Below are 18259 nucleotides of genomic sequence, written 5' to 3'. Positions count from 1 at the left end.
AATCTACAAGGCTCTCAGAAGGACGAGTTCATAAATACGGACGGACGAAGTGAAACGGTCGTATGAACAGAATAACGGAAAGATGGGCGGAGTGACGGACAAGAACGATAGGGTACGATCGAGTGGACGCAGTGATGGAGAGACGGTCGGATGGACGGAGTCACGGAGAAACGGCGAGACAGAGACAGAGACAGAGATGGACGGACGGAGTGACGGTCGGATGGACAAATTGACAGGCACAGAAAAGCTCAGATTGTACGGAATGGGAAAGGAAAGGAAAGACGATTTTTCTTATACCATTGATCATCATACCAGAAAGTTTTTTTCTATTTCCTATAAATTCTTGGCTGGACGTGTTCATAAATACTGACAGACAGACTGGCAATCCTCGCAATCCGATGAACTGACAACCCGACGAACTGACAATCTAATGCACTGAATGACAGTCTGAGGGAAGGACAAATAGATGAATAGACCGACAAGTTGTCATGCAGATAGTAGCCCGAGCGGTCTACTGGGTGGGCTAACTGTAGAATACTCGGTTGAATAGATGGAAGAGATATAATATTTTCTTGATAGATACCGCCTTCTTATGCATATTAAATACTTTTATGCCTACTGCTTAACTGGCAGGCAGGTGCTGTTAGCCAGACTAGCAGAACGCTGATTGGATGTTGGCCGATTGTTTATGGAGTGGGGCGTGTCACTAAACGATGTGATCTGACCAAATAAGCAATCGCGCCACATGTTGACAGCTTTCAGTATCGCTGTCAATTACATTTTGATGATCGGCGGCCGCACTCGAAATGCCAGCACTCGATGCTGCTGATGAATGCTAATTCGGCTGCCTGGCCATGCGAAATTATTCATATTTACAGTGAGTCGGTTAACCGAAATCAAATGGATACGATAAAGCCAGGCAAATTTTCGGACATTTATTATTTGTGGCACTGCCGCATAGCAAAGCTCGGCCCCAGACCACAGCTCTCCCAACCCACCCCCCTCCCCCTCTGCACCACTGCACTCACTACACAAAATGAGCATTGCAGTGCAATTAAAATAATAATTACGTTTCTAATGTACTCACAGTGGCAATTGTGTGTGTGTGTTAGTGTGTGCTCCACTGTCTAGTGCAAAAAGTGAGCAGAGCCAGACTCATCCATAGAATTGCATAAATATTAATGACATCGTCGAACCCGCATCCCACATGGGGGGCGTGGTTGGAGTAAGGGCCTAAAAAGGAAATAAATGTGCGTGTCGCTAAATGTTTGCACTTTGCACACACACACACACACTAACACACTTACTCACACAAACGCTCACGTCTGTGGTCAAATGTTCATATTTACATTCTAAATAAATAATATTCTAATTTGACAAAGTAAACGTTAGTTTTAATAAATTGCTAGTTACCGAATGTTAGTTGCATTAATGCTTAACTAGTTTAAAGTCCCCGTTTGGGAACAGGTAATTGCCAAATGTGTTCTGCGAGTCTGTCTCATGCAATTCTATTTTCATTTCCATCAATTTTAAAGATTTCGCATCTGGCTGGGCTTTAAAGCAGTTTCTTTTAACTCCAGAGACTGAAACGTTTAGTGAAGCGAGTCTGTGTTTTGTATACCCTCTTCATATTGAAAATCGTTCAACAGGGCATAATGCTTTTCAGTGAGTAGCATGGAGTCGAAGGTGTGGCAGATTCCCACAGGTATATAAATTGTTATTTATTTATTTATTTTATATAGTTTACTTATTTATTTATGTATATATTTATATACTTATTTATATCACATAAAAATAATCTTGCTTATGGGTATCTTTAAATTTAATCATAAAATATATTTTTGTGTGTCTCTTTATATTGACAATTGTAGAGCTAAGACTTTGTTGTCTTTTAACTGTGATAAATTACTTTTAATAATATGAAGAACTATGTTGTTGCGAATAATTGTAATATTGAAAAGAACTCTTCTAAAAAGATATTGGATTCGTTGGAGGTACAAATTTTAGTTTATTTGATTTCGGCATCTAAATTCTTTTTGTTTGTATTTGATAAGAATAGAAATTGGAATTGGCAGATCTGAAGGGAGACGTTAGGTGTAGAGTTTTGAATATATGAATAATATATAATATAATTTCAATTTCGATTTATTGCACTCTTTGTTATATCTACAGGATTTTGTGAATGGTATTTTACAATAATATTTAATATAATATATCAAATAATCTAAGCCTCACAAGACCTTATTTCTTTAACTGAAGTTAGTCAAGAAATAATGACAGGTAGTCGCAGATATATAGGAGCAAGCACTTTTAGATATCACCTAATAATATTACCTAGTAGCTACTCGTATAGAGTATCACATAGTCGACCATTGCCGTCTAGTGATAACCCTAGTGCACACTTGTGCCTCTAACGAATGCTGGATTATGTCCATCAATGTTGAGGGTGAATATGTTCGACGATCCGTTGGCTGAATTAAAATGAAAACCGCCAGCACCACAGCGGTCACTTGGTTCGGTGGGGGTGGCTAACTGACTGGGAGAATTACAGTTGCAGCTGGCGCAGAAATTGCCATCGCAAAAGGGGAGCCAGGACTCGCTGCGTGCATTATAATTATGCCAGAATGTACCAAATGGCAGCAGACCCCCACCCCCCACAGCCGCCGCATCGCCAGCCATATCCAGAGACACCATACAACTGGCAGCTGTGCACATACATCCATCCATCCATATGCTGGGGCTGGCCTGGGGCTGCTGCCTCGGCGGGGTGTTTTGTTTGAGCGCCCGGCTGGGGATTATGGCGACTGCAGTTAGAGCCGTGTGCAGCATTTCATATGCAAAGCTGCGCAGCAGAGAGGCATAGACTCGAGCTAACCATCCAACCACCGAACCACCTAACCACCTAACCAGCGATATAGCCAACCACAGAGCCTGGCCAGAGGCAATGAGTTATGTGCGGCGCGACATAAGCAATTTGCATTTTGAGCATTTTGGAAGCAATTGTGATTGGTTATTAACGATGCACCTGGATGATATAATATCTGTCTGTGTGTCTGTCTGTGTGTTTGTGTGTGCGTGTGCGTGTCTGTACATTTATCTGCAACTCTGCGGGCAGCAGCCACATCGCTCGTTGGATTGAAGAGATATTAAAATGAATATTTTGCGGATAACATGAAATTGAAATTGTGCTCGGCTCTTTGTGATGGCCGCCTGCTTAAGCAGTCGATGCTGACGCTGAAGCCGATGGCCCCATCTTCATTCTCAGGCTCGCGCAGCAACGCGGGTTGCTTATGGCACAGCACAGAATTCCGATAACAATGAGAACAAGGCGGATGACGACCACAATGATGACGATGGCGGCATCGAGCATTAAAAACAGCAACAACAACAAAAACACATGGACCCCCTGTGCCCTGGGGCTACCAGGATGGAGGCAGCGCCAAGTGGCGTGCTCCATCGGCTTCCATTTGACGCTATCGTGTAATGTGTTTAGGCTGCGAGGCGACTGCCGACTTGGCCAACTCAGCCGACTTGGCCAACACAACAGAAGCAGAAGCACTTTCAGCAGCCAGCAGCGGCTTCTCTGTAGATTTCCATATTAATAAATGGCCACGAACAGAGCGAGAGAGGTAGCACAACAATCAGAAAGAGAGAGAGAGAGGTAGAGTGAGAGGGGCAGGTGTGGGGTGCAGCGGACTGGAGTTATTTATTGGCAGGCGTGCTCTCAATAAAATTATGGTTCATGCAGATTATTCGAGTGCAGAAACTTGTTTGCCAGCCTCGCCAGAGGTGGTGAGGTGGGAGGGGGGGGTTCTGAGGAACTGAAGATTATTGTGGCCATGTTTTTGAGTGAACGTCTGCGAGGCCAAGAGCTAAGCTGGGTCAGCAGCGCTATAGAGTGGATTTATCAAAATGGAGTGAGTGCTGCAAAGGCGAACAATATGAATCGGGAGCTCAGTTTCAATTGGATGTGCCTCTGTGTTAAGCAAACTCTGGTTGCCTTCCCACTGCCCTTCTGCCCGGGATGACAGTGGCTGGCAAACACTTTGGAACTAATTAACGTTCGTTTCTGGCTACATTTTAGCTACGATAAATGCCAGCCCCGATCGGAGGAGTCCCAGCATTTAGTCGCCGTAGTGCTACTCAAAAATTTGCATATCAATTTGTACACAGAATGAAAATAAGTAAAGCCAAACAAAAATGGCGTAAAAACTGAAAATTGCGCCGAGGCTGAGAGTCGCAGAGTCGCAGAGCCGCAGAGACCGAGAGACTGCAGCAGAAATCATGATTCTCATTATTTTGCTAAAAACGCTGCTCTAAGCAGAGGAATGGGAATAAACTGGATGTGAGGCAGCACACCGCAGGGCATTTAAGAGCAAAAGCGGCAGACTCAAATGAAGATATGCAGATTAAAGCAGCGAGATGGCCAAAACCGCAAAGCGAAAAAGACAACAAAAAATACAAAAACAAAAAAAAAACACAAAAACCAGCGTCAATGTGGAAAAATTACGATGAGCATTACCAGGCACATTATAAGGCAACCACAGAGCCTGGCGCAGGGCCGGGTCACAATGGCAATGGGCATGGGCATGAGCCTGGGCCATGGACCACGAGCATGGCTACCGGCTACCCGCTACCGGCTGCCGGCTACCGGCAACTGGCTGCAGTCAAGCCCAAGCACGGACGGCCGCAGACCAATTCTGAGATATGAACATGCTGCTTTTTTGTCTCCTGTGAAAGCCATATGAGAGGCGCAGCAGCCTTAGAATCGAAGCAGAAATATAGCATAAGTATGCACAGGGTCTGGCCTGGCCGAGGCCCATCTCGGCCAGCCGATAACAATACTACGTGCGCCACGACCAACTGGACATATAGTCAGCATACAGCAGCCAGCAGCCAGCATCCAGCTTCCAGCTTCAGCTTTCAGCTTCCAGAACGGGGGCGGATGTTTGGCTGGCTGTTTGTCTGGCCGGCTGTGAGTGAGCCAGTGAGCCAGTGAGCCAGGCTGCTGGCATCGTTTGCTTTGGCAATTGTTCTCGCCGCGTGCGCTTTGGCTTTTCCGTGTCTAGTCGAAAGCTCGGGCCCAGTTGGCGTCGATAAGCGTCAGCGTGCCAGTTAATAGCAACAAATAAATGTAACTAAATGCTCGGCATGGCGGCCACCACATAGCCATATGAAGATATCCAAAACGACGACACAATGCCACAGTTGCCATTGGCATATCGTCGCCACTTGGTCCACCCCCTCGCCTGGGGCTCACTTTGCAGTTGTCTCTGTGTGTGTGTGTGTGTGTGTGTTGTCTTCACAAATATTTCTGGTAGCTGGGCTATTGTTGTTTCGGCCAGCGCCAGGCCAGGCCAGGCCAACATAAGGCATTGTCTTCCTGTACTCCAGCACTAAGTATCTCCGGCTCTGGCAGCAACTCTGGCTTTTACACTGGGCATTTGTGCTGCGGATTTGCCCAAATTTGGCAACGGCCGCCGTGTGATATAATTCATAATTCATTCAGGCCGACATCTTTATTTGAATTTCAACTAAATATAGGTACAGACAAGAAGAGTTGTGTATAAGAGCATTGTACTTGCCTTTTATTTATTTATTTATATTTTTTTACAAAACATTTTTATTCTTTTTTTTTTATTTATTTATTAAATAAACATTTCTAGCTGTATTTTGTGGCATATAGTGTTATTATTATTTATTTAATATGTATCAATTTCTGAATGCATTTTCTGACCTGCAAAAGTCTTCTTACATGTCGATAATTTTATTTGAATTTCTACTACATATATAGCTAGGTTTTGGATTTACCCGTTATTTGTTTTTAATAAAAAATGTTTATATTATACTTTATATTTTTATTAAACTACTTTTCTGCTACTTTATGTGTCAACTCAATCTAGTTTTAAATTATTATTTATTTAATTTAAAAACAAACAAAAAATTATTATTTCTTTATTTTGTTTTTTAATTTCCATATGCATTTTTTGACCAGCGTAAACCTTATTTATTGCTAACATCTGTATTTGAATATCATGTACTAATAGGTACAGAGACGTATACAAGGTAACGTACGTATATAATATAGTCTGTACATATTTACTTTTATTAATTATCAGTTATTTAATTACTTATATATTTATATATATATACTAGCAGTCCCAGCAAGCGTTGCATTGCCCTACCCTTATTTCTAGGTAAAAAATGATTAAAAGGTATGTTGTTCAGGTTGGGATACACTCTAATTAATTTATTAATCAGATTTTCATTCAAGCACCTTGTGGTAAACGACATTCTTCGTTTTTTGGTCAGGTGCAAGAACAAATAATGCGGATGGTTTGCCAACACGTGAGCATGCCACGTACAATTGACCATGAGAAAAACACGCATTTTCTAGATTGAGGCCACAAATAGTCAAAGATTGGCCCTGTGATTTGTTGATCGTCATGGCGAAGGCAAGACGAATCGGGAATTGAAAACCCGTGCGGTGATGTCGTGTCGATCACTTGATGTTTGTCCGGGAAGCAGCAATTGAATAATTTCGATCCATTTCGGGTTACATGTAAATGTAATGAATAGATCTGGCCGACCATAATGACGAACATATGTCATTGCATCTTGCGCATATTCATGCATATGACGCGGGCTACCTGTGTATGTCGCTGGTAAAATAGTCAATCGACCAACATTTTCAGAATCTCCGTCTGTAATTATTGCATCGCGTAAATGAATATACTCTTTCGAACGCAATTTAGCTTGATTCAAACGGATGAAAGTCAGGCGCTCCGTTTCGATTTTCACGTACATTTCAACGCAGTATTGTTGAAACAGTCGACGAAATCGCAACAAATAATTGTCAGAATTTTCACGAATCATCAAACGATATGCGTAATAATTCATAGAACTAACCTTCTTGCCAGTTTCCTCACCTGAAACAAATGCAGTAAAAATTGTATTTTAGAGCCCCTAATAGGTTTACGACTCTTACAGCTACTCTCTACTAAATTAAGAGTGATAACTTTTTTTTGTGTACCAAAAGCAAACAGAATAAAATGTATATAAAGTTAAAATGAAAACAATGATTGATCTTACCATTCAATGGATTTATCATTTTGATATTAAAGTGATATCCATCGTCTCCTTGCCAAAACATCAGCGGGTATTGTAAAGCGTCATATGAACGGTGCGTTTCAGATATTCTTTGTAGTTGCGCAGCACTGCGTCGTGTAAGCACAATATCGCGTGCTTCCAAGCTTTCACCAACAATCAGGATTGCCACTTCATCGATTGTTGGAGCATTAAATGTGCGTTCATGTGTTCCAGCTGGTCTTTTATCTGCTCTGATTACTATTTTATAGTCATCTCTTGGCATGCGCTCTAAAGCGGTCTTGAACAACTTGACCAATGCATGATGTTCATGAAGCATTTGCTGCAAATCTTGGAGAATTGCTCTTTTCATCGCAGTGTTGATTTGGCGCCGATCAAGTTGCTCTTCCATATTGCCCATGAAGTATATTTGCAAGAATTTGTGCTGTTCATCTTCAATAGGTTGCAATGATCCAATGCGATGGCAAATCTGGCCTTGAATCTTTACATTCAAAGCCATAGTTATAGTTAGATTTACAAACACTTTTTACAGAAATCTAACCAACTACATTATCCCAAATAAGAAAATAAAATTTTTAACGTAAATTACCTTAAATGTCGGATTATATCCGTGTTCTTCAATAATTTCCGCCCCAAATGAAGTCATTTGGAAACAGGCATTGTATTTTTGAGTGTTCGCTAGAAAATGTCGTGATTCTAGTGTTTCGCCATAAAGCAGGGAACGCAATGGCTCTGGTGGCGAGACCACTAATGGCAATGTCACTTTACCACTAAGGCAGCACAAACCGGGCGTTTCACCAGCAAACTTCAATGCGCCACAATGCTGGCAAACAACGTCCATTGGACCAATTCAAACTAAACGATTCAAGCTGTAGTCAATGGTACAATCATATCGAAACGCTGCTCGATTCAAATCAATCCTTGAACCATTTCTTATTGCCGTTTCACGGGCTGCCTCTCTTTGAGAAGCACGAATTAAGGCCCTTCTTTGCTGGGTACTAACGCGGCGCCTTTCTCGTTCTTCGTCAGATAATTGACTCGCGGTATTCCGTAGCCTAATTGCATTATGGGTCCGCTGGGAAAGATTAGATCTTCTAGGACGCGGCATTTTCATTAATAGTAATACTGAATATGCACAATCGCACAAAACCACATAAAATATCGAGAAATCGAGAAATATAAATAAAAATTATTTACAAAAATAATGTCGAGAAATACAAATATAAATTATTTACAAAAATAATGTCTGAGAAAAACAAATTCAACAATACCTACCTGAACTTTCGAGATATTTTGCTTTTGTCCGTATGCGTATTGTTTTTCAAAATTTTTTTTTTAACAAATGTGCTTTTTTATGAATAGTCAGGTTCGCCTGAGGCTGTGCCGTAGACTGACTGACTACATTTGTTTATTTACTTCTACACTATTGTCAAAACTGTCACTGTTACCAAGCCTACTGGGTATAAAAAAAATTTTTTCAGTATTTTTAAGACCCTATACTAAACTCGTTGCGGAGACAAATCCAACAAATCAAAAACCATGAAAATTGGTTCAGCCCAAATCAAGTTATAAGCAGTCTTCACTTTTACACAACTTTCTTTTATATATATAGATATATATATATTTTTTTTTTTTTTTTTTCATAATTTTTTTTTTTTTTTTTGTGTATGTATATTATACAAATTTTGTTCTGCCCATTGTAGTAGCAGATTTATTTTTATATAGCTTTACATTTTTATTTGTCAAATGTTTTACTTTTTTCGCTTTCTTGAAAAATTTTCTGATTTTTCTGTATATAAATACATTTGGAGTAGATTATTAATTACCTATTTGAAACAACGTCTTGTACTTCACTTTTATTTATTTATACACTTATTAGTTTTTTTTTTTTTTAATTTTAATAAATATTTTAATATTAAATCAATCAATTTTTTGTGACATCATTGATTTTATTTAGTTTTACATAGTGATTTATTTAATATATTTATTTTTCTTTTCAGTTTCTTGATGGATTTCCAGACCAGCCTTAGCTTAATTTTCGTGTCGTTTTATTTATGTATAAGTTATACAATTTCGTTAATTTGAGTTTCATATTCGGCGCGCTCGTTCGGCATGGCCAAAGCCTCTCGGCACGCTATCCATTCATCAAATATCTTTCAACACATTTCAAGCGCCTGCGCTAATTGCCAAGTCCAGTGCCCCGTTTGGGAACCAGTCACCAGTCACCAGTCACAAAAAAATCTTATCTGTGCATCTCGTGGCAACGCCAAGTTGTCGCCAAGTGCGGAGTTGCATGTCTCTGCGTCTGTCTCTGTCTGCCTCTCTCTCTCTCTCCCACTCGCTCTGACTGTGCGCTGCAGGCGCGAAAAGTGTTCAACTTAAAATTTAATAAGCGCAAACAACTTCATAAATTCAAGTCGGGGCGAAGTCGGGGCTCAGTCACCTGACACCCGGAGACCTGAGATCTGGGATCTGGGATCTGGCACTCGCCGCTAACTTCTAGCATGTGTGTGTGTGTATAGTCGTGTTTGTGTGTGGGGAGAAGCAGTCGAGCACGACAACGAACGAAGATACATTTAATATTTAGCCATTAAATGCATTTATAATGGGCTTATCGTGCTCGGATCAACTTTATCACCCAATTTAGCGCAACTTCAAACTTTTATTATGCACAACGCCTGCCGTGGCACAGCCAAGACCGCAGACATGCAAGTCGAGCCATCATCTGCTAGAGGATACAGCGTTTTCAGAGAACAAATCGCACTTATCAGCTTAAGTGTCACAACAACGTAGACTGCTTCAATGTACATGTAAATAATACAATACAGAATGGACAAAAAGAAAACAAGCACGAAAAGGGTTAAAGTGCTCAACGAAAAGATGCCCTGTACTTGGTCCGCACAGCGTTTTTGAATACATTCGTAACTAGATAAAACTTAAAGTAGTAAACTATTGTCACATTATAAAATCCTTAATCGAAAATCTACGAGATATCATTTCGAAACTGAATTTTGATAAAACTTATAGTCGATAACATTTAAACTGAAATTGTCGTGGATTTTCTGATACAAAGTTGACTTCGGTACGTTATTCTGCTACATAAATAAAAACTTTAAGTCTCTAGCTCTTATATGTGCTGAGATCGAAGCGTTCAAGCATACAGACAGACGAACAGGACTACAACGACTTAGCCACGCCGTTTTTCTGCCTGTTACATACATCACCACATATCCAGTATACCCTAATTTTCTATTTACACTGGGTTCAGGGTATAAAAAATCTGTTTTGAAAATCTTTAAGCTGACAAGAAAAACAATTTATAAAAAATGCATGATATTTTCTTGAACAGTTTTTTGAGCTGTAGAAAAAAGCCTTGGAGTAAATACTATTTGTCCTCAAAGAGTTTCTTTCACAACAATTCTGCATCGAGCTCTTGTTCGAAGTACTCTCGAAGTACTTGTGACATTAATTAGCAAACACAAATTAGCACTTTGATTGCATTGAAATTCCAGGCTGGTTGTTTCAAGAGTCTCATGAATTCTCTCACGATCATTATCCGACTAAGCTGGAGGAAGCTGACTGTGAGAGAGTGACAGAGAGAGAGAGAGAGAGCGTCTCTTATGGGCTGGGCAGCATACAGGCATACAGGCATGGCTGTTAAGTGGATGTAGTGGAGAACAGAGTAAATGTCACTCGATACAAATTTGTGGGCAAGGTTCTCTCGGTGTCTCAATTGCTCCAGTTAGAATTTTTATAACCGAATTGCAATATCTGCCGATATCTGCGCTCATGTGGCTCCAGGCTGGAGGCAGCCGCGTGTTTGGCTTGGTGTTGAAAAATTGGCGGCACCTCTGACACGCCGCCGCCTCCTGCTGCCCGACGCGTCCTCCTCTGTTGAGTGTTAAGCGTTGTGCGACGCGTCGCTTACAGCGTCGCACTTGTGTCACGATCGACGTCGCGTCGCTGCCATTGTTGCATCTAAGCAGGCGTGCACAAAAGCTGCGGTTGATCTCCTAGAGATTGCATCTGTGGCACCGCGGCACTTTTGGGACTGGATGAGCTGCTGCTGCTGGTGGTGCTGGTGCTGCTGCTGCTGCTGCTGCTGCTGCTGCGATCATAGTCAACATCATCGGCAGACGAGCGAATTGATGACCATTGCCAGAGCCCGAGGCGTTGACCGGGGGTCGGAGGCTGACATGGAAATGGAGACGGAGCTGAAGTTTGAGTTCAAGTCCAAGTCCGAGTCCAAGTCCGAGCCAGAGTCCAAGTCTGAGGCCGAACACGCTGTGCCTTGAGTAAGTGAGCCGCCAGCTGCGTCTATTTAAGGCCGAGATTTGATTGTCAAGCGTAGATATGCCAATTTCTCTGTCGCCATTTGGGCCTTGGCAGCTCACAGCTTGTCGGACATTGTTCTGGCTATGAGTGTAGAATAAAGGCGGCCGTCAATTGATGCGATGCGATTGCCGTATGGTCAAGCAACGGCTTCGTGTCCTCTGGCCAATGGCCGAGCGAAAGTGTCAATATAATTGGCCAAATTGATGTTGCCTGCTTTCGCAGCCAAATTAGGCATCCGCGTTTCTCTCTCCTGCCACTCCACAACCGCTCGCTCGTCCTCTCGTCTCGCCATCAGCACTCAAAAAGCAACCAGCCTCAGCCACTCACCCACAGCTCACAGCTAATGCCGAGGCACAGACACGGGACACATTTCAATCAGATTTCATTCGTGTGTGGAAAAGCGATAAATAAATGACAAAATCCATTTCATAAGAGAATGAATGCCGCTCAAGGCAACAAACAACGCCAGCGCTGCTGTTGCAGCCGTCAATTTTGCATCTGCTGCTATTGCTGGCAACGCGGCAAACGGGCAACACTTGCAGCAGTCGCAGCAATCGCAGCAGCATTCTGCAACAATTGCTGCCTGCAGATGCGGCAGCACTTTGACTTCGACTTTGACTTCTCTACATAAATGGCAAAAGCAAAAACTCAAACTGAGACTGCGACTGCGACTGAGACTGAGACTGCTTTGCATGTCGCTGCGACTTTCACATTGTGACGTATTTATGGATATCAAGTGCCACAATTTCAGCACACGTAGATTCATCTATGTCTCTGGCATTGTCTTCCTCGCCGTGCCAACTGCATAGAACTGGTCATTGATTTCCCAAGGGGAAACCTAGTTAGTTATAGTGTCGCAAAACATTTCTTCTAAACGGAAAGCATCAATATCCATGCGAAATGTTCTTCGCCAGCCATAGCTAAACACAGTTAAAAACTGATGTACATTTAGCACACACTTCACTAATTGAGTTTTCATGGTGGACGATAAGTATTTTACAAAGATTTCTGACCTGGTCAAAGGTTCATCATTTGCATTTAATTTCATTTAATCTAACAGGCTTACTACATTAAAAATATGTAAATATAAACCTTTCTGGCTAAACTAAACCTTTCTGTCTTAGACGATATCGATTTAGTATATTTTAGATTCCTCTTCGCACGATAAATTCACAAAGCAACGAATAACACGAAACAGAGAGTTTTGCTGAGGTAAATGCACAGTACGAACTGTAAATCGCTGAAAATCCTTCTCTAAATACGTTTGCCCATCTAAAGAATAATCATTTTTCATGCCGATAAGCATTGAAAAAATATGTATTATATCATCAGTAATTTTTTTTTCCGATCGTACTGATAATAATATACTCTTTCAGAGAAAATTTAGCTGCATATCTTAACATATCCTAGTAAGAGGCAGTTCAATTGCTTGCAATGTGTTGTCAAAATACTTTTGCCCATCGTTGTATATGTGTGTGTGAGTAGTCCACAGAACTACATACATATATGACCTATAGAATCTGTAGAACATCATCAATCAGTTGTTCCCCTCTTGTACAGTATGTTAAAAATATTAGCTCTATAATATATAAAGGGTTTTGAAGTTAAGGAGAAATACTTTTAGATACTGATCTATCATAATCGATAAGATCGTTTAATAGCCCCTGCAATGCACACGAATAGTGGGTGTTAACACTTGTTTCGAACCGCTCCAATTATTCAGACTTATATACCGGTTTGATATTTGAATTTTATTGGCCTGCGTAATCTGCATTACAACATCTATAACTTCCTATGCTTCTCTGATTAAGCTCTAAAGAGCTCGAGCTAAATTTTTATGGTTTGTTTGCGGTCGTTAAAGCGCGAGCTGCAATAGCCGAGTGGCTTCGTTTGACTCATTCTTAACGTTTCGCAAATTGGCCTCAAAAATTAATTAATTAATCAATTATGAAAAACACATTCGCAACGCTGGCCACCTGCACCACCACCATCAGCAGCACCACCACCAGCAGCAGCACCACAGCCCGCACGCCTTATCACCCATTAAAGTTGCTGGCGAAACTCATCGCTGATTCTTTGGAAATCTGCAACGTTTATGCGAGCTCGACGTTGTTGTTTCTGCTGTTTTTGATGTGTAATAAAATTTTATTGAGTGCCGGCTGCTAAAGAAAGACGGATAGAGCGTCGATATTCCTCAATCATTGATGTATGGAAATAAAAAAAAAACAACAACAAATGATTACGGAGACAAAAATCCAACTCAGCTGGAAGTCTTGGCCGTGTTTTGAGCGAGTCTAATTAATTTTGATTTATAAACTGTTAGCCCACCCAGACGATTATCCTCTCTCTCTCTCTTTCTTCCTCTCTCTCTCAATCTCTGTGCGCCACACCAAAGGCTGAGTCACATGCAGGAGGCAAGGCCCTGTGCAATGGTCTTCTTTAATAACCAATTTGAATCCTGAGGAGTTGTCAAAAGAGTTTACAGCTCACATTCGCCAGTGGCCACTGGCTGGGCAGGGCCAGTCAATAAAAGTTGAGTACGCCTGCTTTACGGTTGCATGTTTGGCTGAAATCTGTGCGAAAATTTGCTTGTGCAGCGCATTAGACCAGGCCAAGACAGCTCACTGAGAGTCCGTTGTTTGTTGCTGTAGTCCCAAGCGTATATTATTTCAGCATAAATCAAAACTTTCACTTAGCACGTTCATTTGTCTCAATGACCTGTAGTCCGTCCACACCCACCGAGCTCGGACTCTGTCCGCTCTCTGTTCGCCTCGTGCACTCAAAATGTGATAGAAATCTATTACAAGCTCATATCATATTTTATTTCCACTTCCTTTCTTCGGGGCACTGCGCACTAGATGGCAAGGAAATTATGAAAAAGCTTTTTTATGGCCACATACGCTTTTTACGAGAATGATGATGATGATGATGATGACGATAATGATAATGACGAGCGGGGCAGGACACTGACTTTGTTTGCCAAATGTCCTTGCCTTTGTGCCACGTCCCATTGAGCCAAAAGTGACATATTAAATTTAATGGAAATTGATGAGCGCTTATTATGATATGAGATAGCCGCACTGGACTTGGACCTGGACTGGTCAGCAGGAGCAGCAGCAGCAGCAGGAGTAGAAGTAGCAGCAGCTCCTTCGGGGGTTGCTCTCATGCGCTTGGGTCAGCCACTTTTTCGTTTTAGTATCTTTTTTATCATAAAAGTAATTTTTTCTGCTGATGCTCGCACTAAATTCATTGATTCAATTTCCTCGCTAGCTTTGCGTTCGCCTCCAGATTGTGTATGGATATAATATTTCAATATTTGATGAAAATAAACGTAAATCACGATTTGTCCAAATACTTTGGGCATAACTATGGGATTACACTTGGCCAGCAAAAGACCCTTTCAGTGAGGCATCCTTTGTTCTCTCTGTGGATGCTGGTGCTGGCAGCGCAGTCATAAAGCCATAAATACTCACGAGCATTGGCAGACGTCATAAAAAGACGCCATGATTCATATGCAGAGCTCCCGCAGTGTAATGACACTTTAATAATTCTATAATTACAAAGAGCAGGCGGCAGATGGCAGGAGGCAGCTGGCAGGAGGCAGGAGGCAGGAGGCAGAAGGCAGAAAGCAGCGAGCCCCAGCGACATTTGGCTCAGCATCGATTTTAATGGCTTTCAAGTGCCTTTTAATTGGGTGGCGCCCATTGCCATAAATGCTGAAGCTCCTCTGGTCCACTCCACTCCACTCCTTGGACTGGCAGCTCCAGCTGCGGCGCATGGTTATTCATATTTAGCTGGCTCATCGTCGGCCTCATCATCCCATGCCAAACACCTATGCAATTCGATCTGAGCTTTAAATTAAAGACACCGTCGTGCTTCGGGCCCTAAATGTTCGCTGTAGGCAACGGCTCTACCCAGAACTTACATCATAATTTTCTAGGTATTTGCACTCAGTCGTCGCGTTGGCCTTTTGTCTGGGTCGTGTAATAACTTTCCGCTTGGCAGCCAAATTTCATTAGGCGTTCGCCTCAACCCAAAGCAGTTTCGCTCGCCTCGCTCTGCTCCGTTGTTGACATATCGGATTACGCACTAATTATCCTTCTAATTAACCCTTCTGTCTGCCGAGTTATTTTCTTTCTGTTTCCACGCTGCTTCTTCGCGTCTTCTTCATTTGCAGCAGTTGCCTACGGACCACGCTTGCTCAGCCATGACCCTGCCCTGCCTGCCCTGGTCTTTAACGTTCTTAAGCCTATTAGACGCAACTCTCATAATTGGCTTGTTACACTCAGTTGCCTGTTGACAGTTGCCAGTTGGCTCATGGAATTTCGCTACCAGCACAGCGAAAGCATATCGATGACATTCACAGTTTTTCTGCCAATTATGCAGGCGTTTAGCCCAAGGGCACTGAGGTGCTTTAAGCTTATTCTGTTTAAAAGGAACTAAAAGGCTAATTTAAAAACTCTTTTTTTTTTTTCAATTATAAAGTGGAGAACCTATACATCAATTAGATAATTTTACTTCCCATATAGATTAATTAATTTAAAATATAACTCTTTGATTATGAAACGATTTTGAAGCGAGTTTTACCTATATGTTACGACACTTCCCGATTTGTCGGAGCACCTAATTCGCGAGATAGGTAAAGGAATATAGTTTGCAGATAAGAAAAACTTGAGGCTGCATAACTTATACATATTATACCCTACCCACTCCACAGAGCTGACACCTGAATGCTTTTACTGATATTTTACGCATGCCTATACATATACAGTAACACGGACATATAAACTGAGACACAGGTTACATAATAGCCATCGCATGATCCTCTTTTATGTTCCTCCATCATTAGTTCCAGACTAACTTCAGATCTAGATATTAGTTTCTAACGAAGAGTGTAGAGAACAGTTATTTCATTCAAATGTATCCCTTTTGGATTGGAGGAATATATTTGGAATAGAATTTCTTTACTCTTTACTCTGTATTCAATTAAGAGACTTTTATACTAGAACCTTTGTAACTTTTATGGGCAGGGGCTAGGATGGTCTAATTGTCATGGAATAGTACCGAATATGCTCAGCATGCATCTGAAAATTTAAGTGTCTCTCATTGATTTCGAGGTTGCCCAACTGGAACAGCGCTACACTCCTATTAATCTTCATTCAAGCATATGCATACATATACATATAACCAATCACGCCTCCTTCTATAGATTTAAGTAATATATCATATTCCACACACTTGCAATTCCCCTGAAAAGTCGCTTCATATATTTAATATTAAGTTGACTCGGTGCACTTTGGCGTTCATTTCGGATCAAAGGATGGACAAAGGCTGGCAAATTAAATATTGATTGTTATATCAATGCGTCAATATCAAAATTTACATATCGAGAGCCGCAAACTAGCTCTCTACGGCAGAGACACAAATGAGTGCGTCTCGTATTTGCTTATGCCTCGATATGCAAATGTCACACAAATTATGCTGGAAATGGCAGCCGGACTAACTACCTACAATCGGACGACTATTGAAATTGGCCTTTGTGATGTTTATCATTAAATTCATGTTGGGCTGCACGCACTCTGCCTTCGGCCCTCGATGAGGACATGTGCATGGGCAGGGACACAGACATAGACATGGACATGGACATGGACATGGACATGTTGCATGTGTCTATTAGTTATTGCCAGCAAATAATATTCTAGTTCTTGTGTGATGCGTGTTGTTATTGTTATTGTTATTGGTGTTGCCAGCCGTTGTTGTTATTGTATTCTGTGTGAATATCTAACGCACACACACACACACACACACACAAATGCATAGCCAGACCGCAATGGAGCAATCAGCAGTAATAGCCCAACAATTGCTGCAATTGTCGAGCGAGTGCGAATCTAATATTCGTGCTCGCTTCTATGACTGATACTCATATTGCTGAAAATGCCGATGATATCAAGTGATGGATAGATTCCTATAGAATATTTTCAACTGCCTATTTATTTGCATGCCGCACTGTATAATTAAAAATTGTAGCATAAATTTCCATTCAATTGGTATCAAAATAAATGTGACTGAGAATAGAAATTCACAAAAATACAAATTGAAGAAGGTGAATTAAATGCAGGCGAATTTCGAAATTTTTATATGGCGTTGTAGGGTGTAAGCGACTATGAAATACCCAATAAATATATATAAATACCGAAATAAATATTTGTCTGTACATAAAATCAAGAACGGCCTACGAGCAAGAATTTATGATCTTAACTTTAACGATGTGAAAGATAGTATTTTAAATTTAATAATCATTAAATCAGGACGAAAGTTATTCTCCAAATTTATAAGTTTTTATATTGCTTGGACCAAAACATAAATTAATAAATTAAATAAAAGTACAAAAGTTGCATTTATTTACTATTCTATGAGTTAATTCTGAATTCTTTGTAGCCCCGTGGACTGGCATGCATTTTAAGCTTCCTCAAAACCTGTATACTCTACTGCTCTCCTACTGAGCCTGTATCAAAATAAATGAAAGTGCGGCCGAGCAACATCTCATATCTATGCACAAAGGCATTTACTTCAAGATGTCGATGCACATTTATGCATATGTTGTAAGTTTTGGATTTCTGCATCTATTTGAGCACAAATATTTGTACTTAGTAGACCTCAAAAAGCCAAGATGTTTGTTCCAGCCGAAGTGAACGAAAGCGCACTCCTTATGCGCAAACGTCTAACAAGCAAATATATATAAGTCTGTGCATTTATACATGCATGCATGTGTATGTACGCATGTGTAAGTGTGCCTTAGCTGGTGGCCTCTTAGAAT

At 41.2% G+C, this 18259-nt stretch overlaps 1 protein-coding gene across 1 annotated transcript; it reads right to left on the bottom strand.

Moving 5' to 3' along the window:
* Positions 1-6380: 6380 nt before the first annotated feature.
* Positions 6381-7127, bottom strand: LOC122757337. The gene is made up of 2 exons (XM_044009201.1): positions 7093-7127; positions 6381-6929 (listed from the first exon to the last, which is right to left on the bottom strand). Exons 1-2 carry the CDS (start codon positions 7109-7111, stop codon positions 6445-6447), a joined length of 504 nt encoding a protein of 167 aa, XP_043865136.1. The 5' UTR covers positions 7112-7127; the 3' UTR covers positions 6381-6444.
* Positions 7128-18259: the final 11132 nt, after the last annotated feature.

This window comes from Drosophila mojavensis, unplaced genomic scaffold, assembly GCF_018153725.1.
Source record: "Drosophila mojavensis isolate 15081-1352.22 unplaced genomic scaffold, ASM1815372v1 contig_49, whole genome shotgun sequence".
Classification (NCBI taxonomy): Eukaryota; Metazoa; Arthropoda; class Insecta; order Diptera; family Drosophilidae; genus Drosophila; species Drosophila mojavensis.
Note: the sequence above shows the minus strand (reverse complement) of the source record. Positions and strands in the feature narration are given on the sequence as shown.